Source organism: Rhea americana, unplaced genomic scaffold (genome assembly GCF_003343005.1).
Source record: "Rhea americana isolate MKP2758 unplaced genomic scaffold, rheAme1 scaffold_57, whole genome shotgun sequence".
NCBI classification, from domain to species: Eukaryota; Metazoa; Chordata; class Aves; order Rheiformes; family Rheidae; genus Rhea; species Rhea americana.
In genome coordinates, this window is record NW_028186723.1 from 2,412,115 (window position 1) to 2,435,406 (window position 23,292).

General features: G+C 36.8%; 1 protein-coding gene across 9 annotated transcripts in view; it reads right to left on the bottom strand.

Annotated features, from left to right (window-relative positions):
* Positions 1–23,292, bottom strand: part of ABLIM1 (actin binding LIM protein 1) — a 158,739-nt gene that overhangs the window by 77,611 nt on the left and 57,836 nt on the right. For all 9 annotated transcript variants that reach the window (XM_085319081.1, XM_085319079.1, XM_085319077.1 and 6 more), the window contains exons 3-4: positions 16,357–16,540; positions 13,619–13,728 (exon numbers count right to left, since the gene is read on the bottom strand). In XM_085319081.1, the coding sequence (XP_085175207.1) occupies positions 13,619–13,728; positions 16,357–16,540 (294 nt within the window). The remainder of the gene's footprint in view (positions 1–13,618; positions 13,729–16,356; positions 16,541–23,292) is intronic.

The window sequence follows — 23,292 nt, forward strand, 5'->3', positions numbered from 1 at the left end:
ACTATTACAACAATCACTCCAATGTTCCTACAGTATTTTCCATGTTCCTTTTAGCTTTATCCAGGAAATTTTTGTAAAGCTGAAATTTCTCAGATGTAGAATCATAAAAGAGATTTTTAAAGCATTTTGGTTTCTAATTGAATTTTTGAAGAAAAGAAGGAATAGAAGATTGTCCTTACACCAAGGTCCATCTAGTCCAGTATCTTTGTTTTTGACTGATCTCAAAAGCAGAGGACTCGATGAAGTTTCTCTCTGTTTACTTGTTTCTTAAAAGCCAAAGGTGGTGGTTCTGGACTGACCACTCTTGTATTTGTGTGCTATAGAAGGAGTTGATAACATGCATGGAATTCCTCAATAGCAACAATGACTTTTACTTATTCTTTCTGTGTTTCCTGAAGTGTTTTGCAAGAGTAAACATCATCATTTCCATGCTGTTAATGTAACAGATATGGTAAATGTCTAAAATCAAAGTAAGTTAATAGTCCAGTATTGTCTTATTAGACGAAGAAAGCTTTTAACTAAATCTGACTTTTCCTCTGGCAAAACTGTCAGGTACACACATAAAAAGCCAGTAATTATCATTATATTCCTCCTAAAATAGAAAGCAGAAAAGGCTGGGCTAAGAAAAGAAGATCATTTGTTCACCCAAAATCCACAAATAAAAGCCTTTTATGTTCTCAGGCTTACATGACAAGATATTAAAGCCTTTGACTGAATTTCATCAGCGCACACCATATGCAGGAAGGATCTTAATATCACACTAAACACGATCTGCACCAACCCAGGCTGTAAATAGAACAATAGAACAGCACATGTTGGAAATACAAGAGCTGCAAGGTAAGATTAGCAGTTCACAACCATATGCAAGGGCAAATTTGTGTACTCAAAAATCTTTAGATCCTCCCCCAAAATCTGATGTAATGGTTCCTACCATTCCTACCTCTGGCTACACAGCTGGGTCTAACGCTCTGCACTGCTAGTCACTGGAGCTCTCCTTTACTGTCTTTCTTTCTGTCATATAAACCATTCTTCCCTTCTCCTGTTCTTGCATGGCTATACATTCAGCTGTGCCAGCATAATGGAGAGAAGTGCAGTGCAATGGTACTAGTCAAAGTGCATGACTGGCCAGTGCAGTTCCTATATGCACATATCTTGTGAAGAAATGCATATTACAAAAACATTGACTATGTAGAATTATTTTTGAGCTAAAGGAAGGCTGGAAACCTTAGACTAGACAGGAAGTAATTCTTGTAAGAAATGTAAAGTAATGCCTCTTAACGCGTACTGTGGCCATGCCCCAAATATCAGCTGTATGGCAGCCATTTCTCACGGAAAGCACTGGAGTATAACTTCAGCAAGGACCTAGTCAGAAGTTAATATGTATCTAGATATACCAGGAAAATAACATGCTCCACCAAAATCCATCCTAAGTGGAAAAAATACAAGATAGTATCTGGGAAAACTGGCATATAGTAATCTTACCCAACCCATAGCCCCCCTAGGCAGCTTGTGACACCAGTAGCTGCAGTCCCCTCTCTCAAAGCCTCCACAAACAATGCCCAGTTGCTCAGATGTTTTGCAGAGAAATTGAATTCACCCTCTCTCTGAACTGCATTAGCTGACAGCATCATTTCTAAGCTCAGTAAAAGCTTCTTGCATAGTTCTCTGCCTGATACACTTAATGTATTTGTCGTGTCTTCCATGTACAAAAAGCCTGACTAGGCCTGCTCAATCTGCAGATACGTCCTAACATACGTAAGCTACTGCTCTGGAATAAAATAGTCCAAAAGGCTGTCATCTTGAAGCGTCCAGATAACAAAGGCAAATGCCAATAAAGACAAAAGGCTGTGACCGAATGTGGAGTCAGCCAGCCCAAAAGCTGGAAGGAGTGTGTAACAGGGGGGAAGGGTAGGACAACAGAAAGTAGTTTTATGTATGATTAAGTTCTCCAGTCTCCAAGCACCTCAGGCAGCCTCACTAGAAGATGAAGGCCAGGATGAGCTGCCTCCACAAGACCTGACTCGTAAAGATGCCAAGAGAAAATTCATTTCCATTTTTAGTGCCTGTATCACCCCAGACATCAGGAGTGAAACATCCTGCACAGCAACTCATTCGTCACTGCCTAAATGAAGCGATGGATTTTCCTCCTTTGCCTCCCCCCCCCCTTTTAACCAATAGCAGAGAGCTCTCCCATTGCCTGATCACAGGCRGTGGGCTCTGAGCTGATACAGCTGTATTAACCCTAAGCATGCTGCATATGACTTTACCCTCTCGCATTTGGGTTACTTTTAAAATTTACTAGCAAGTTTGTCTTTATCCTCACATTCTCTACTCACCCCACATAACTATGAGAGAGAAATCATCCCCACCTGCTTTTGTCCTAATGAATACAATTACACAAACCTTTGCAGGGAGTTTTTACATAAATATACCAAACATGTTCTGTGCAAGGGTCTGAACTGAGATAACAACAATCTGGCTTTATGATGCATAATTCAGTCACCAAAAAGTTGCTTTTAATCCTGATGGCCATTGGTAGCACACATCTAGACAGAATCTGAAGCTGCCACAACCCCTGTGCATCACAGTAGTATTTTTTTGTACTCTTTTTGTTATTGTTCCCTTTCTGTACAAATACAAGTATACTAGTTGTATGAAGACACAGTGTAAGCACACTTCTACCCTGAAACAGGTAAAAGAGGGCAAAACATTTTTTATTTTTATTTTTTTTAGAAAATGAAACAAGCAAGTTTTAATTGGACTCGCACGTAAATATATTATCAAAGATATTCAGACCTAAAGAGCAGATTCAGATCTGGTTCAGAAAAATACTCAAGTGTACTTATGACGTCCAGCACATAAATGGCACTAACAAGGCCATGAGGTCAGTCAGGTATAAAATTGCACGTACGTTTTAAAAATTTTGCTGGACTGCAGCTATGATGAACAGGGATTTTGTGGTGAAGACAGGGTCAAACAATACCACTGAATTCAAGGTCAGCAAATCTCTAATTGTAAATGACTCCTAGCACCTGGAAAAAACATTTATAACCCAACAATGCTTCTGTGGCAATTTGAAGKTTGAGCAATTATCCTCTCTCCTAAAGCTAGGAAGATCACAGCTAAATTTTTCTCGATCACCCTTTAACCACAGGACAAAGTCACTTAAAACCTTGTTTTAAAATTAAAAGTTTTGATGTTATCATGCAGGCTTTTCCAGCTCATCAAGGTATTTTTTTCAAAAGCTAAAAATAAAAGCTCATTTAATCTGTTTACAGTACATAAAATGCTTTCAAGGTTTAAACCATAATCATTTGGTTGTTATGGCAGCAATAAGTTCCAGAAGATCAGAGTATATCATACAATATTGGGATTGTTAGATGCAGGATTTAGAACCAAGTACATTTCTCAATTTTACAACCAAATCTGCTGCCACAGACACTTCCTCTTGGCCAATGCAAGGGTAGGCAACACTTGTCAGAACTAAATACACTATTGTCTTTTTGCTAAAGGCAAAACAAACCCATGGTGGCTGCCCTGTACCCCGAATAATTTAACAGTAAGAGGCTGGGCACACACAACAGAGGAAACTAGATTTCTGAAGAAAAGTGGGGTGTAGCTTTGGAAGCTTATTATAAACGGCAATTTGAGAAAAATGATAATTTCAAAATAAGTATTAAAAGACCTCAATAGAATTATTTTAGTTGATTAAATATGGAATAAAATTACAAACAGTACAAACTGGCCTTATTTGTGTGTAACAGAAGTCCACATTAACAAGCATCTCTGAGTGCCCAGCAATGGCTTAACTTTTAAAGAGATTGGTTAATATACATGGAAATATAAAGCAAAGCCGTTGATTTGAAGGAATCAATTTGTAGGAATATCTTGGATGTATCATTGCTGTAAACATCTCTTTACTCATTTGATGTTGTAATTTAACTTGGAAGGATGAATGCTTTTCATTCAAAAAAGGCTTCTCCCCCCAATTTTAGCATCCACGTGTGCTTTCTTTTCTTTTTTTCTTTTTCTAATCAGCGTCGTTTAAGCAATTTCTTAATAATCAGTGCTACAAGTTACTAAGCCAAACCTGCAAGGTCTTATTATAAGAGCAACCTGTGAAATCAGTGGAACACATCCGATTTCACGCAAGATCCCTGTGGCCAGGACCCAGCTACTCTATCACGGAATATCTAGTTCTCCTTGGCCACTGACAAGCAATGTTATAGCCAACAGGCATGGATGAGGTAAGGACACCACAGCACTGCTACAACACATGCACACAATATCATAACGATTAGAAGCTCAATCTATTGTGGCATGTAAAATGCTAATCATGGCTCACTCCGTCCCTCACTGCAGGACCCAGCCAAGCCCCTTTGTGCCTTTGGGCCATCCCCTCATATCCGTTCCCAACCATCTTCTTAAGGGTGGTACTACTAGCAAGGTCTGAGAGCAGGCCACAGCCAGTATCCTTATCTCTTGCTATCCRCACTCATTTCTTAGTCTAGCCAAAATGCCAAAGAAAAGCTACTCTGCATGTAAGGGTTAATGCACTCTGGGAAAGGAGTAGATGAGGACTGGGGCTGTGCTGTGGTAAGGGGTTTCACAACCCTGAGGAATGAGGAAGATAAGGGATCTCCGTGAACCAACATCACCTTTGCAGCTGTTTTCACCAGTGACAAGCTTCAGCCTCCCATAAAGACCAAATTCACTGGAGACAGAGAGGTTACTGTGAGTGAAACAGTATAAAGAATCCACAGCCTACCCACAGCTACCTCAGACTGCACCAAGCCTTGTCTGAAAGGCTCATCAATGTCACAAAAATATCAAAATAGTAGCACCAATTACTACTAACTGAGGCTAGTCTTTATCCTGTTCTCTTTTTTACCACACTTCAGCACTCACATAACTTCAGCTGAATTTAAATTCACAGTTCCAACTCACTGTACCAAAGTGAGCTGCACAGTTTGCAGATGAGCTTCACTGCCTAATGCCCAGCTCATGGATTGCACGTTCTGTGTCTCTTCACTTGCAGGCTAATTTAGGTCATTTTCCATTGTTRCTCTTGGAGAACAAGTAATCCAAACAGCATATAATCTCTAACAATAGGAATGAAACATACAGTAATTTTTAGGAAGGTTTTTATGCCCTGATAATTCAGAGCAAACCAAGGTCTGCCCAAAAACTAATTCACTTTTCACATTCTTCTTAAGTGATCTGTGGTTGCTGACTTATTACATGACAGGTTTCTGAACACAATTCCCCAATCCTCCTGTTTTCTAGGGAGCTCTTCCTAAAACTGCATGTACAACATTGGTGATTTCTCTTAATGCAATACCCCTTTATGGAGTGAATGCTTGCACTTTCCCCAGAACGTTCTTTGGGATGATCTTCTGTTTAGTCCTTCACTGGTAAAATCAAAGGAGATGGAAAATTTTTGATTCAGAGTTTAAGATGGGGTTATGCCTACACAAATAACAGCAGATGTTTACTACATTTACTCAATTCACAATTGTTTCTGCCCTGTTTACATACATCATAAAAGCATACAAAACAGATGGGTAAACTGGACTGAAAACACCCTCCTGCAAAACTGTTGTTTTAATGAAGGAATGTTTTCTGATGAAAAACTGTGAAGTCGGTACTTCCTGCCCTGCTACATCCGTATAGACTTATTCTCAACACAGTTGCCCTCTGCCTTCTGTCACCCAAAGTCAGCCCGTAACACTGCTTTATACACCTCAATAGAAGAACCTAAGACAATTTATAAAGCRGCAGTGAAAACACCAATCCCTATGGAATAAGAAATAGCTGAGTAAAGGGAGAGTACTCAAGCCATTTAGTTATAGTTATGAAGCATAAGTGAAGACTAAAATTAATTCAAGAAAGCTGCTCAAATGACGCAAATGCCTCCAAACTTTCAAAGATTCTTGAAAAAGAATAGATCTTCCTGCATTAATCATAAAAATTGGACATCAAAGTCACTGGAAGAATTTACCAAGGGAAGAGCTGAGTATTCTTTAGCCATAATCAATGCAGCAGATYATACTGGCTCTTGCCAGAAAGCAACTATGCTTAAAATTTGCCTCATTTATCTAAATTTAGTACTGTTTTTGTGCACTTATTTTTAAAAGGGGAGGTGAGTGAGCAGAATTTTAGACCCATTGTATTTTCAATACATGAAGTCATAAATGTGGTTGCACTGCAAGGTTAYAATCAAATTTAAATTAAAATAAGGAGTATTAAATATTGATATTTTAAAACCAAAGATTTAAATTAAAATTTTAAATTTTAATTAAAGTTAAGCATCCAAGTGTAAAAATACAGAAGGTAAACTTGCTCTCTCCTTTTCCAATCTGTGAACAAATCAGSTATAAGAACTACCAGTTCTAACATCCTTAAGGATGTGGTAATCCAAAGTAAGTAGTTTTATAAGCTACAAATCCTTGACAAATAACAAGTTCCAAAATTAAAATACACTTTAATGCATTCACTTTCTTCACAGCAGATCTCAGGTAGCTTCTGAAAAAAAATATTTTAAACCCACAATGCCATTTTTATGCATTTTAATTGAATTTCAATTGCCATTCAAATGGAGCTTGACATAAATCATGAGCAAATCCATTACATAAAAATACAGATGTTATATAGAGCTATATTAGTTTAAGTATGTACTGATACAGAGGACTCTCATACTTATTAAAAACATAGTGCCAAATTATATTATACCAATTAACTAGCCTTTTCTGTAGTAAAATAATGAAAAATATATATGTAAGGCAGGTTACAATTAATTATTTTAATCAATGTTTTCTGGCTTCCTAGTTAAAGCGTAATTAAAACCATTGATTTAAATCACAGGTTTTGAAACCAGTCCACAACAATGTCTGTGAAATGTCTCAACTATAAAAATTAAAATAAATATCTATAGGACTACGTGACTCTGTTCTGTGAAGTCCCAAAGATCCCCAGCTGAATCTCCAGTACCTAAACACAGATATGAAGACCTGGATGCTACAGTAAGATTTGTGAATTTCTGTAACTTTCGCATATAAGCCAGGAATTAAAAAACAAAGAAGTGTGTTATGACATACACACAGAAAAAGATTAATCCCTTAAGTTCCAAAGTTATATACAGAATTTTAAAAATTGATATAATGATTTAAAAAATCATGTTTATAAACAAAGTTTCTGAGCCTTTCTAAGTTTCCCAGTAAATTCACTGAAGTTTCTGAAGTTTCCCAGTACATTCACTGATAATTCTGAGTGCATGTCCCTGGAAGCAGAATTAGGCTCTGTGATTTATACTAAGACCTAATTCACATCTACGCCAAGTATTTGTACAGTACCTATATATATTATTTATCTCTGATACACAGTAAGAAATTGTACGATATTTCCTAACAGTGAGCTCAAAATCTTGTGTTGGATGTTGCTTAATATCTCTTTAAGCCAAAAATCAGTGTGCATAGCTTTCTTACAARTAGTCACACCACTTTTCCCCTCTGTTTCTGTGTTTTCCCTACAGACTTCAGAGAGTTTTCAGACTACTCAGAAAAAGAGGTTAAAGAAGAAAATAATGGAAATTGAATCCAATGTGACTAAATAGTAACAAATCTTGGCTGCAGAATTTTTACAAGAATATTGATGAAAAGGATTTTTTCATCCACTTTATTCACACTGCTAACTTCTTATGAATACGTCTGTCATGCCTATAAATCAACTCAGACATTTTTCTGAATACCAGAGACAATCACCTACATATCTAATGAACGAACAATTACTTCTTGGATATAAAATCGCATTAACAGTTAGAGAGCCTTTAAGAGAAGGCTATGAAACAAATTTGCTTTTTCTTGATTCTGCTGCTTTGTTGATTCAAAAGCAACTCCCTCAAATCTTCTCCCTCCCTCAAAAACAAACAAAACAAAACAAAAACAAAAATAAAAATAAAAACAACACAGCAGTTTTCTGGGCAGTGAGAGAGATACTGATTCTAATTTTTTCCTGCTCACCTTTTTCTTCAACTGATAGTTAGTTCAGCTCTTCTTCAGTTTTACCACAAGCTTCGCTGGAAGTTTCAGATATTTACTGGAAGCTTTACTGTATCTTATTTGAAGAGATAAGGATACTGAGTAATTAACAAAGATATCTTTCTCCCACAAGTTCATTAAGCTTTAAGCTTATTATTTATATCACAATAGAGCTAGGATCCCCAGTTGTGAGCCAGAATGCCATTCTGTTAGACTCTGTACAGATAGGCATGAAAGAAGAAAGCATTTGTCCCAGAGAACTTGCATTCTTTGAAGCAGAACATAATGTACAAGGCAGACAAGGGCAAACATACAAAATAGTATTGTGAAATCTCCACATGGAAGCCGGCTGCTCGGGGAACAGCTGCATCAAAGATTATTTACGCATATGTAGCACTGGGCATTTGGGAAATTCTGGTCCRCGTCTTGTCTGTGCTGTAACCTTCTTAACTCACAGCAGAGACCATCACAAAGGAAGGGACTGAGGTGTCTTTGTTATTCTTTCTGAACAGTTTCACTGGATATTTCAGCATATGCAGGACACAAGTACCTATTTCACTGAAACAGAGGACACTGCAAAGTCTCCATCCTCATGTTAAAAAATGATGTATTTTCCAAAAGAAAACACTTGCTATGTATTTGTAATGCTTCAGTTTCTTCCGGATAGGGATTTCTTTCTTATCCACCTAGAAAATCTGCTTTTCATTTGAAATGCAATTTCTCAGTTCAGGCACTTCACTAAAATGACCCAACCTTTCAGAAGAAAAGGTGATCTGTAGTAATTAAAGCTTCCTTACAAGTAACCACACAACGAATGAAGAGAGAAAGTGGAATCTCAGGTAGAGAAATAACATAACATTTTTCTTACTGAAGTGTTTTATAGTGGAGGCACTGAAGTGGAATACCAAAGAGGAATTTTTTTTGAGAAAAAGAGAAATCTAAAACTGTGTTCAAAAACACACAGTCTCTCCAGGCTTTCAGTGAAGATCTCTGAGCCAGAAGACTGCAGGTTCAAGTTCCATCAGTGCAGACTGATGGCACCACCTCCCATACCTGCCTTCAGGGTGGGAAACCTCTCTACAGCTGCGTTGTTGTCAGACAGATTTTTCACCGAATCTTTTGTGCATTCAAATAGATATTGAAGCAGGCACAGTACTTTTTAAAAATCAAGGTCTAACTAAACTAGGCTTTTTATTTTCGAATATCCACACCAGTTCACTTTTCAGCAGCCCTAGTGAGAATTCACTGACAAGATGTCCCAATGGAGAACCAACAAAGAGGGTAAATGCCTGTCACTGTGGCCCATTTACTTGCCTCTGCTTCACACACTAATACTAATAGAAATGCAAGGACAGTGCCTACCCTCAGTCTCCATCCAACTYGGTCATTTTGTAAATGAAGCAATTTGAGCTGCTGGAGGCTGCAGAGATGTATTATAAAGCCAAATACTACCTTTTTAGATGTACCTATCCCTCTCAGCAGTGACAAATAAGGATCAGGTAGAAATTCAGGTGCTTGAATTTCTCATTACACAAGTTAAAGTCATTCAAATTTTCTAGTTTTTATAACAACTTTATTATCAGTAGGTAAGACTCAGGTAGTAATACAGTGCTCAGGACTGCATTATCTATGCGTGTACCATCTTCAATTTGCTTATAACCACAAATTACTGGTAATCTAGGGCAGTATTACTATTTTAGTTTACTGGTAAAGAACAGATACTTGAGACTGAAGTACCTACACCAATACACAAAACACAAAACAAGAAGCCATACTCAGATTTCCCAGGTCTAAGGGAGAGCAGTAATCACTAAATAATCACTCCTCTGACAGTTTGGAAACAATAAATCATGAGTATCCAAAATGACAGAAAATAATGAAAAATAAAGTTTAAGGCACTCTTTCTGACTCTAAATTATAGCATGCTTTTAGGAAAAAATAGGTACAATTTGCAGATTTTGAAAGATACCTCTTCAAGAAGAGTCCACTGGATATATGCTCAAAAATACTGGGGGAGGGCAAAATGGGGCTGTCATATACCAAACAGAGACGTGATACATGGGATCTTAGTTTAAAAAATGAAACAAAAATCAAGCTACCTGGCTACCAAACAGCCAAGCACACAGTTACAAGCTTGTCTAAAATTTACAAATAATAAATGTCTACACAACTGTTTGTCTGAAAAGACAATATGAACCATAATAAACACAGATGTGTTAGCACCTAGCAAGCGCACAAACAAAGCAAAGACAGCTTAAGAGTCAAAGCAGGCAATCAGGATAATAAACCTGACACTCTTTAAAACTCACACTAATGAATCAAATACATTATTCACMTCACTCTTTTACTCTGACCCGAGAAAAATAACACTTTCCTATCTTTGACAGGATCTTAAAAACTGTGAACAATCCAAGACATTGACATCAGACTTGTCATCTTCCAAAACTATTACTTTTCTCTGATTTGACTTTTAAATACCTCCCACTTGTCCCCTGCACTGGGGCTGCTCTATATCCATCCTGGTTRTTTTGCCTCATAGATCACATCTCATTTATCAAGCTGCCATATGAAACAAAATAAAAACAAGAACATCACCCATTTCACGTCTACAAAGCTATTTACAGGCATTTTAGCCTTAGATTTCCCACTGACTTCAATGAAAATCCTAAAGCTAATGCACTGTGCTCATCTAGCAGTGTCTAAGGCATAGGGATAACTGAATTATGAATTACTACTCTGTAGCCTCTGCATATTGAAAAAGGCTGTCTTAYGAAATTAGAAAAAAAAGGTACTGACGGAAATGTTTGTTTAAAAAATAATCTGTAAACCTATTCCAGGTCATGTATGTGGAGTGAAAGAAATATTTTAATAACATAAATAAGATAAAGGAGTATCATGGATCCAACTAATATTAAATAAAAAAAGGAAATAAATTATTCAGTATTTTTTTCTTCTGAATTTCATGGCCTTGCACAAGGAAAGATTGCAACAATATTCAGGCTCAGGTTATGCAATGTGTGTAACCCCTGTACTAAGAGGCACTTGATTTTCCTTTAAATCATCCAAGAAAAGTTGTCAACAACTATCTTATTTATTTAAAGTAACAGAGATGAGAATACTGTATGTTAATATTAAGGCAGACAACTCTAGCTGGTACAACGTTCATTTTCACACTACATAAATCAACCAAACCTCATACACTTTGGTCTAGCAAACTTCCTCATCTCGAACTTTCCTTGTTTTAAGGACAGCTTTCACCAGTAATCTACCTGAAAGTAATCATGGCAAACTGACAGCAATATATGACATAAAATAGATGCATAGTACGAATGAGATTCCCTCCTAAATGAACTTGCATTAAAAACACCTTTCCAAAGAAGGCCAAAGCCATTAGAAAAGATTGATGCGTCTGATTCAGTCAGCAGAAGAGAAGCAAAACCAATATGGAACAGCTTACATTAATTAAAATGTACTTTTCAGTGACAGCAAGGAAGATTTTGCAGTATTTAAATCAACTTTTGCACAAAGCAAAAGCAGCAGCAGCTTTTTAGCTTTGAAGACTCTATTAAATAGGATGTTTCATTAGCTTCATTTGTCTGAACTTATAAACACATGCTGGTCCCACCTTCATTTTTTTGTTTTGGGGAGTTTTGTTTCAAAATGAGCRGAAACTCCATACTGCATCTACCTAGAAGTAGCTGTCCACAAAAGAACACTATACACAGTGACAATACTTGTAGATTTCTAACTAGTGCACAGTAAACTGTTACGAGCAGGAGCTTTCTTGTTCTGTACATTGGTAAGGTGATTTGCTCAGCAGAACTCAATTCTAATCAAAACATCTTGGTACAAGTAGCAGATTAAATTATGCATAAAAGCCTACATTATCCATGGCTTCAGTCTGGAACCTAAGAGCAATTCTAGCACTGATTACRGCTGATAGGCTAAGGTCGCATGTTAGTCATCAAGCAAAAATGCAACCTTAGCCTATCATTTTCCAGGGGATAATATGCAACCTTGAATCACATATCAGGGAAGAGGCCACGGTGCTGGATGCGCATACCACTCTGAGAACCAGGTCTGCTGTGATCCAGACACTTCCATCATGGAACACCACTATTTCAGGAACAAGCGCTGTCACATGCTTAATAAACAGTATCAATGACCAAGATCAATCTATTGCCCAAGGTCCATATGCCTTGCAGTTCCTCACTGACTATGCCCCCAAAATATTAGTAATTCAAAATAACTGGATTTCTACATCATTCTCTTGTCTCAAAACGATCCTCTGCATGCCTGAAGTACCTCACAGATCTCTCTATTAGTAAGTCTTCAAAGACTTTTTAGAGATCTCAGGTTCTTCCTTAACTGATCTGGCCTGTGCATTTTCAGCTCCAGGTCCACAGTTACAGTAGAATAGTATCATCTAGCAGACATGAAGGCATGATATTAAAAAAAAATGTTTTTCCTTTCCCACTTTGTTATATGTCTGATTACATTTCTCAGCCAATTCAGATAACATGAGCTTCACTTGACTCATCCACAGAGCACAAATGTTAGCCGACTTTGCCTTTATACCGTACTCTTTAATCCTAGTTCTCAAAGCTAAGCATGAGGAGAAACACAAAATTTCTTCTTGAAGAAAACCAACATGTGTGGAAAACTACTTAATGTCACAATCAAATCTGGAGTCATTTTGAGTTTTCAAACTATCCTGGGTATGTCATTATAGATTAGAAGAAGCACAAACTGAAACTGGAGAAGTTTCATCTGAATCTAAGACGAAACACACATGGACAGGGTCCTGGGTAGCCTTCAAAGGTAATCCTGCTTCAGCAGGAGGGTGAGTCCCTTCCAACCTCAACTGTTCTGTAATTCTGTAAGATCAGAGTGCTAAGGATAACCCAGAAAAGTCAGAGAATGATCAGCATTTTCCAAAGATTTTAAAAGAGAAATGAGTACCACTGTGAATCAGTTACCTTTTACGTTACCTTTTAAAAGCACTAAAACTCAACAGCAAAACAAGTTCATTCCCCTCCCTGCTTTTCCTCTTTCTTTCTCTTCCACTTCCATTCTTTTTCTATTTTTTTTTTATAATGTTCTTGTGATCACAGTATCATTGTCGTATCAATCTACTGGAGACATAAGCCTGGTGGTACTCCTTTTAAAAGATAATGTTATTAAATTAAAATGTTAGAGAGCAGCAGAAAGAATTAATTTCCTCTGACATTGATCTCTTTTGAATACTTAAACCTGTGCAATTATAAATGGACAAAATGGTATCTACTAACTCAAATCTCAGATTTTCTCAAGTAGACACTTTTCGAGTGCCTATAAAGGAAAAATCAGCCCTTTTAAAAATGCTGTATTTAGGGAAAAGTCATTCATTCATATTCAAATGTGTAAATGTCTCTTCCCATTTGCAGTACCAGTCACAGACACACACGCACAAAAAAAAAACAAGGATGGTTCACAGAGATTATCCACAGTTTTAAAAGGTACAATTGATTTTAGTTAGTTTCAACCAATTACTCACAAGCCTCGACAAGTGACAGGTTTCAGAAAGAAGACGGCATACTTACTGCTTGAGGCAGACATTTCTTTTGGACTGGAGGACATTGGCTGAGCACACATCTGACAGAGACAATCCCTTCCATTAAAGGTTACCCGGTCACCTGGTGGAAATGGGCGTCTGAAGAGTTAAAGAGAAAAATGTATTTTAGCCAAAGTATGCCAGAAACCTTCTGTTCCCTGTGCCTCGAGTTTGCTGCCTTCCCCTAGTACAATCAATATTTTACAGAAACTCAGGCCAAATAATTTCTGCAATGTGGCCTCGGCAAAGGCAGGCACTGGAAAAAAAAAAAAAAAATCAATCCACAGATTCAAGCAGAGCAGAGGTTAGACTGGCCTACTATTTTGGTTTCAAAAAGTTATCACACATACTTTATCTGAAGAGGAGAAGACAGTGAAATCCACTTAGACACAACAGCTACATTTATCATAGTCTCAACATTGTAGGTAGCAAACAGTAAAATATTCGAAGGAACAGTGCGAATTGGTCTTGGGGCCAGTGAAGGATTGTGGAACTATTCACTGATAAATACACTAACCTCATCTGTATCAAGCAATGAAAGCTATGATCATATTGCAGTAGTTCACATAAAATGAAATGTTATCTATATTCTTTCTCCTCAAGCTTTAAAATAGGTATCTACATTACAGAACCATCTCTGTAATTGCTACCTGTGCAAACRGGGTCAGCAGAAAGGTAAAGGCTGCACAGACTATGGAACGTGAGTTTATCTGCTGAACCCCACAAAATCTTAAGAATGTGTGCCAGGCAGAAGTTGACATTGCTTTTAACTCTTACTTGGTGTATAAAACTGAAGATGAACAACGTTTTGTATGAGCATTTCACTAAAATGAGAAAATTCTCTAACTACAAGTTTTTTGAGTGGTAAGAAGCTTTAGCTTCTAAAAACCTACCTCCTAGATCACACCTCATTCCAAAATTGTGCTTAGCAAATGAACATCCATTTCTTTTCAAAAAATAAAACATTTTAGKCATAATTCTAGCTTCCTTTCCACTGAAATTCCTAAGTGTGTCATGAACAAATCAACAGCAATATTGCCTTACATGAATCTATCCAGATGACTCATCTTTTGTTCATTCAACATAAAAAGGTTGGTGAAAGACAATATACAGAAAATTGATGCCATATTTTGCAACTGTATCATCTATTTTCAAATTGTATTTCAGAATTAAACCTGTAAAATACATAGGATACGAATCCCCAATATATAGTCAATTCACACATAGTATTTAAAAACAAATAGAAAAATGATCAAAAAGCTTTATATCAGTCTTGAAAAATGTACCAGACTTAAGGCCAAAGTACTTAAACTACTGGTCAGAGCCATCTGTGAAAGACTAGAGTAGCACCTGGCAAGTACACCACACTAATACCTGGGAGTATGATATGATGGTCTCCAGCAAGGTGCTACCTCAGAATGTGGATTCTTGCCTTTCTTGTTCAGGTCATCCCTCCTGCATCAGGTTTCAGATAACTCAATTGCTCTTAACTAGCAGGAGAGAGAAGCTCCTTCTAGTCTAAACATTTTGACCTCTGGAGAACTCCACTGTCCTATTCTTCCGCAAGAATACAAAACAACAGGCTCTTGGGTCTTTTGGGTCCTCTCTCTCTATGAAATCTATCTACATCTCTCTTTCTCATGCTTCTTATACACCCTTCATGCAAAACACAAACTTATTTAAAAGATCAGTTTTACTTGAAGGGTTCAAAACTGCAGAAATGAACATCCTGATAGCCTTAATAATTTCAGCTTAGTAAACTGTAAGTACAAATAATACAGCTGGCTTTCTGTAGAATAATGATGGCACCATACTATCACTTTGCTTTCCCTTGATGTTTAGATTATTTTCACTACTATAAAAAAATATGTGCCCCTACTACAAAAATCTACAGAAGCTTTACTACTTCACTAGCATCCAAAATACTATACTGGTCTCCATAGCAATAAGGCACATACTAAGACAGATTCAATTCTATCCTAGCATYTGTGTCCAGAGTCAGCTAATAGAGAACACCATACATAGGGGCTTCAGGCAGAGTTTAGGCTGTAAAGCTCAGCTAAAATTTTCAAGTATGGAACTGCCCAAATGAACAAGCTATGAGATCATGTGGAATATCTGCCCTAGAGTCTCCTAAATTCTGAAATAATATCTTAGTAAGAGTTAAATCAAAAAAAAAAAGTTAAAAATACCTCCTTTTGGCCCATCCATACAGCTAACTTCTTCATATACATTGTAGAACTGAAGATTGATTCTCGTACTGGGAACAGGAAATAGTACTTGGGAGGAGAGGGAAAATGCAGTTGCTTTCAAACCGTGTGTTCTGATGAGTCTTAGTGTGCTTTCAGTTGTTTAACTGTTCTTACAGCCCAACCAACTTCTGAATTGTACTGAACTGTTCAGGATTGTCCTTTGCCTCGTTTTCYCCATCATACGAGAGTGACCACCTCAGTTCAACTCAACACATCCATTATCTCAACAAGTAAGCTCAATATTCAATTTTCTCATATATGAGAGCTACTTTCTGAGAATGGTGAGCTATATTTAACAGAAAAGCTTTGTGTCCTAAATAAATCTGTGGTGTTTTGAAGATTTGTGGCAGAATGTTTCTAACTAAACACATCCTAAAGGGAAATATGCCTTCAGTCTTGTGTCTCTAGGTGATACCATTCTCCTTGTGTTTCTTGTACTGGGTTAATGCAATGCTAGTTGAAAGAGATCACTTACTTGCAAATAGTACAGGCAAAGCAGTTCGGGTGGTAAGTCTTTCCCAGAGCTGTCACCACTTCTCCTTCAACAAACTCCCCACAACCGTTGCAGCGGGTACCATACATGCGCTGGTAATCGAGGGTACAAAGATATTCCCCGTTCTTAATGAAAAAGCCTCCTTGTGCCAAGTCACAGCCACACACTGGAAAAAAAAAATAGATAGATTGGAAAAATATACCTACTAAGGATGTCAGCAATAGTCTATGCTGCCAACAAATGAGATGAACCTGGTGGTCTTGGTCCTTCCATCAGATTTTTGCTTTCTCATCCTGCTACTATGTGCCTTGACAACCCAGTAATTCTCTGGCCACAAGAAAACTTGTAACAAAGAGTTTCTTGGAGAAATCTTCATAACCATAACTTCATGTACTTAGTCACAAACAGTATGGACCTAACTACTCTCTGGTCTAGGCTGCAATATCACAGTACAGCCAACAGGGCAGAATCTAACTTTTTACTTAGCTTCCTGGCTCAAATATTTTAAATACTAGTATCAACTTGAACTGCTAAAGCTTATATTGGATTAAATTATCAAAAAGAAAAACAAGAGTATTATGAATTATTACAAAATATTTCCTCCTCTATCCCATTTTCATGTTGCTGTGAATCTCCAGTGTAAGTTGCCTTATACCTGAAACGCAATAGGTGTACATGTAAGTCAACCAGCGCAGGACAAACTTAGAACCTTTTCGTTTTGAAATTATCCCACTGGTCTTCAATAGAGTGGTGTGTCTGGTTTAGTTTCCTCAAAGGCAAAATATAGTAGCTTGCCTACAGGAGGTTATAAAATAAACATATACATAGCACAGGGGACCCTGCCTCTTTCCCTACCACTTGTCCGTGGAAGAACTAGTTTGTACCAGAGCAATCTTGCTTTCACTTCAAGGACTGGAAATGAGCAGAGGAAAAAAAAATAATTCTATAAATAGAACAGGTATTACAATTTCATACACTTCCCTCATTCTTCCTGCAACTGCATGCTTTCTTTTAAGAAGTTTCATGCTGGTGCTTCACTTTGAAGCAAAGAATATTTGTACGGTTTAGATTAACTCTTCCATTTCCACTCCTTCAGAGAAAGTTGAGCTGCTCCACCACTACTGCATCAATACTTTTCCCATTGCTTTAGAAAGTACATGCTTTCAAAATATTCAGGGTAATTTTACCGTATTAATTTAGACATAAACACTGGGAGAAGGCTCTGGTGAAGAATCAATCATTAAAAATTCATTGAGTTCAGATGACTGTAGTACTGCAGACATGTCCCAACCTTATATACTTTATGATATAGACAACCAAATTACATAACAGCATACTAGATGTTGAATAAGGTAGATGGGAATGAAGAGAAACGTCTGTATTCTGGTTGAGCTAACGTCCCAAGAACTGCTAATGCCTTTCAGTGGATGATCTGCATTTACATTAGTTGTCTGCATTAGTTACTGGGCATATTATACGCACTATACTGCATAAATTAGATAAAATTAGATAAATTAGATAAAAAAAATATATTTGGATATAGGCTTGTGGTCATATACAATGCTAGCCATGTGCAACTTTACTGAGAAAAACAATTGTGCTGTTAAAAGAATGAACAACTGAAAAGAATTTGTTTGGCTAAGTAGTTTTTCACTGTTAAAGCTTTTTCACCCACCAAAACACATCACATCCAAGTGCCTGTTTTGCTTTAAGAAAATGTTCATAGTGCTACACTGGCACTTCTGGTCAACACAAAAGATAGAGCAATCCATCCCAGAGCAGACAGTCCCTATGGAGGGAAAATGCCATGGGAGATGCAAGACTGAATTTCACCTTTCTGCTTTAACTTGGGTTGAACAAAGGACTTGAACCTACCTGTTGAACATCCCACAGTAACATCAAAAATATCGGACTACTTGCTTCATCAACGGCTTTTAAAAAAATCTCTTTGTTCACTTCTCTGAGAAAGCATAAATAACAGTGATTGGATGACTTAAAATATATATATGTGTGTGTGTGTGTGTGTTTGTGTATATATATGCATGCACACACACATACACAAATATATATATACACACACGCATATATAAATACACACACACATATATGGCAGTTCCCAGACTTTCTGGTTTCAGTCACTATATATTGCTGAATCTCTGCAATTCAGTATGAAAAACTACTCTTCACAATGGTGCTAGCTTAAGCTTTACTCCATAAAATACTTCGTCACCTCCTTCCTCATAACATTTGAGTATCTTCAGATCAAATATCAGAAATTCTGATTATTAAGGGATATATAAATAAGCAGCATTTTAGTTCCCTGCAGTTATAAAGTCATTGAAAAATTAAAATAAGAAATAGAGATAAAATTATCAGAGGAACTGGGATCAATTCCCATCACTGCTACAAATTCCAAGCATAATCTTGAGCACAACAATCATTCTCTCCTCTGTTATATTGGGCTAGTAACCTACTAGTTACCTGTGTTGAAAACTAAAATTACAAACTCTTTGGAGCAGAGATTGCAAATTCTCTCTGTTTGCTTAAGGTCATGCCCCAAAGGTCTAATGAGTGTTATTGTAACAATAATTAACAGAATACTAATAAATAGAATGCACTAAAATGCAAGTTAGAAAGTTAGAATTTAACTAGTACTGTGCCACCAATCCTCAGGTTTCACATTTATCCATAAAACAGAGTTTACATTTCATGTGCAAACAAATTACATTTCATGGTCACATTAAATCCTCAAGCAGCCAAAACTCAATCATCAGTGACTTAGGAGAATTACAGAGAACTGTTGTTAATGCTCTGTTATAATGCCACAAAATGCTCTAAGCTGGTTTTCAGCTATACTTTCAGGAAATTAACTCTCTTTCACGCTTCCGTATTTTTCTACACATCYCCTTCTTGTTTAAGATACTCTTTACAAATTAACAGCACAATATTATGTAACTTTTAGGCAGAAAATAATGTGGCTTCTACTCCACATCACCATTTTGCCTTAGACCTTTCCTGAGTCGGGGACCACCTGAATAATTTCCACTGAAGGTCCACATGCAAAGCCTAAGCCTACTGACCACTGACTTGCTTTTCCAGGTTACCTTTGGTGGATCCTTACAATTCAGTCACTGAGAAATCTAGAATAATTACTTTAATGCCTAAAAGCTACTAGCTTAGCATTCAGATTGTCAGAAAGTGTGGTTATAGTGAATGAACTGAAGTATTATTATTGCCTACAGAGCAAACAATATTAGATGTTTCTGAAGGTGCCACATTTCTTAAAGAGCTACAAAGTACTAATGTATCTACAAGAAAGTTTCTTCTTAATCTCCTTTAGTTTGTATTTTAGCTTGTAGCTAATGTTAAAATCCATACATATTTCACCTTCAAGCTGAAGGCACTCAGCATGCTACTACATCTGTCTCATAAACTGTATATATGATCCCTCTGGCTCTTTGCTATGGTTCCCAGTTCTACCATTGAGTTCTGAGTTTTGAAAAACTCACTTAGTCAGCATGGCTCACTCTAGCTGCCTAGCCAATTGCTCTCATAAGGTAGGATGATCCAAAGTGACTTTCAATGGAACCTCTGTTCTAGCTTCTTCTGAAAATTTAGCTTCAGTGTACTATACAGAGGTCTGGGGCAGATAAATTAGTGCTTGCAAAAAAAACACCATAAACATGAAATGAAAGGGCTTACACACTCACAGTTATTAAGCTCTTTTACTTGGCCATAGAGATTCAAGGTCTGGTGAATAAAATGAGAGATAAAATTATTTGGAAAGTCTTTTAAAGGCAATCATCACAGTTACTGAAAATATGTTCCCTCTTTTACCCCTTTCTTTATGAAGGCTCCTTTCAACTTAATCTCTTTTTGTTTAAACAATTGAGAATGAGCTAAATCCTCTCACACTGTTAAGTCATGAATTCAAGCACAAGTAGAACTGCTTATGATGTGAACCACCATCTTACTCATCACTTTTGACATACTCACAAAAGGAAGCAACATCAAACTGCAGGAATTGAGGACAAGTCCTAGCAACCCTATACAACAGATTTGATTAGACAATTTAGCACTAATCTCATTTTTGGGCTACATGGGCCAAATAAGGGTCACTCAGATCATTAACATCCATGGTCAAAAAGGTACTGCTACAGTAGGCTTGCCTTCACTTTCAGTCATAGACAGATGGATCAAAAACAACAAACATGACTGTATCCACAACTGCTGTAAAATTTGCTGTAGAAACAAGGACAGGATTTAAGCAACATTTGGGTTTTTTTTTTTTTTTTTNGGTCTGACCAAGCTTAAAAATAATGTCTTAGCATACTTATTTATGACCATTGTAGAAATACTACAGAGAAGATGGACTGCTTATGATTGTTTTTATTTAAAAGAAAGACCATCTATCCAGTATCATTCATGCCACCAACATCAGCAGAGGTAAGGAAGAGAAAACAGCTATGATCAATACATATGCACAACAAATCCCAACAGCGTGAGCTATATAATTACTGTAATACAAATATCATGCCATCAACAAAAAAAAGAATCCAAAATTAAGGCAGTTAATAGGAATCATCAAGTTATGTTCCTCCCCCTTTTTTTTAATGCTGATGGTAAAAACATCAAAAGAATTAATTAGTGTAACCAATAACGATGCGCAATTCATTCTTGAGAAGGCAAAAAGCAACAGGTATTCCATAGGCATCCATCATTTGGAAATAGTTCTGTGATGAGGAATTTTGTCAGCCAAGTAGTTCTACAGGAGAATAGGTAACACTTCCCTAAGAACCCCTCCTGCTTGATAACATAGAAGAAATTTGATTTTACATGATCAGAACCTGCTTTCTGAAAGAGACGACACTAAGAAGCATTTCTACTAAAATCTATTCCCTGAACATATAGTGACAAAAATAGTATAGCGACAAAAAAATTAGCTAAAAAAAGGCTTCTGGAAGAAAACAGCCTTTGCCTCAGAATTTGTATCTCAAAGGATTACACATTCCAAACACAGGATCCCGCCTCTCTTGTGAATGCAATGAGCTGAAATACAGTCCTGCTTCTCACTGTATGGAGAGCAACGACCTACAACCTTTTTCTCTCTTGAGCTACAATGGAGCTGTTCTTATACATACTTGGAGCACAAAAGGATTGGAAATATTATCAGTCAGTGCTGCTGCCTGCTTTCAAAGTCACAAGGTCTGTATATGCAAGCCTGAACTATTAAGACAAAATGTAGCTGCTCAAGAGCAATCCAATTGTCTGCAGTCTCCAAGAGACCACAATCGTTTTTAAATTGAGTTCAGTGAGTAGCTGAGTTGCTTCCAGGCTTTAACAGAGATGGGGAAAATAAGATCAGAATTTTTAAAAGCGAACMGAAATATAGTTTGATCCTAACTCATCATGATGTGGGATTTCCAAAGGGTTATTATCAGTGAGATTTGAAAAAGTAGGCCCTTAGTGAAATAACTCTGTATTCATGGTAAGTAAAAGTTGCTTAAAAACTAAAGAAACAAAACCACACAAGCAGACTGTATGCACATGAGCTCTCAATCTATAGAAATGAATGCTATTCATTAAGAACTCTAATGATCCTTTGTCATCATGCATTAAACAAAGTGCAAATGCAATTTCCATTTGGGAATTTGTTCCCTTCTTAAATTTCTATGCTTCATAAAATAACATTGCTGTTCTCAGGCAGGGAAAAGTTTATACATGTTTTAATTCTTATGACATAATGGATTTGTTGTTTGAATGCAAAAAGGAACTTGGCATTGTATCAGTTTATCATTTATATCTATACAAATGCACAGAAAAATGTATTTATTTTCCCCTAAGAGAGTGCTTAACAAATTCTGTACTAATGAAATTTTTATTAAAGTTTAAAGTTTCTACTATTTCAGATATTAGTTCAAATGAACTAATTTTTTCCCTGTCTTTCACTCCTCTTATCAGCATTTTTCTTGATGGCGTAACCTCCTCTTCCTTGAGTTATTGAAGGAATGAATGTATATCAAAGTAAGAAGCAACAGGAGACCAGAGGAAGATGGTGAATCTTAAAAGACATGCTGCAGTATTGCAATTATTAGAAGATTGCCAGGCACTATTAAGAAATTGCAAACCACTTTTTAGGAAAAAAAAAAAAAAGAAAAAGAAAAAAAAACAGTATTTCAGAAAAAAAGACTCTCTGTAACAGAGATCACGATTGCTCTGTTTCTCACATTCCTGCATCTGTACATTTTCCTTCATCATATAGAGATGATAGATGGATTTTGATCCAAGCTATTTGAAACCGTGACCAGCATTCCCAATAGTTCTGGAATCTCAGTGTCCCGTACACTGTATGCTCTATGATGCTGTGAAATTTCTCTAATTTTTGTTTATTTTCTTTATAGCTTTCACATTATCTCCTTCCCAGTACTTATTTGTGATTTCTTATAAATTATAACTTCTATTGAACTGAACTGTGCCTTCTTTTGGTTTTCTATTTTGTATATTCTATTTGACATACCATTAATTTCTAACTTACATACTTGCAGTTACTTAAAAATGATTAAAAACTGTAAACAATGAGATCAAGGCCAGAGATGTTTTCCTGCCCGAGTATAACTCAGATATTTGAAAACTTTGACCAGTCTCTTATTTCATTCCATAGCTTATTCTCATTCATTTCTTTTGTGCCAAAAATACAGTCATCTGCTCTTGCAGTACAGCTCAGTTTCTTGTATTTTGTTCTACAAGATATTGTGATTGAGGTCATTGGTTATGCTTTTTTCCCAAAATTAACCCCAACAAGGTGTGTGATAGAATCTAGAACTCGTGACAGTTTCTTCCATCCTTTCCTTCCTTAAAGGACAAACTGAAGGCCCAGAGGTTTGTTTGCTGGAATAGCTTCTTCACACTTCTTGACAG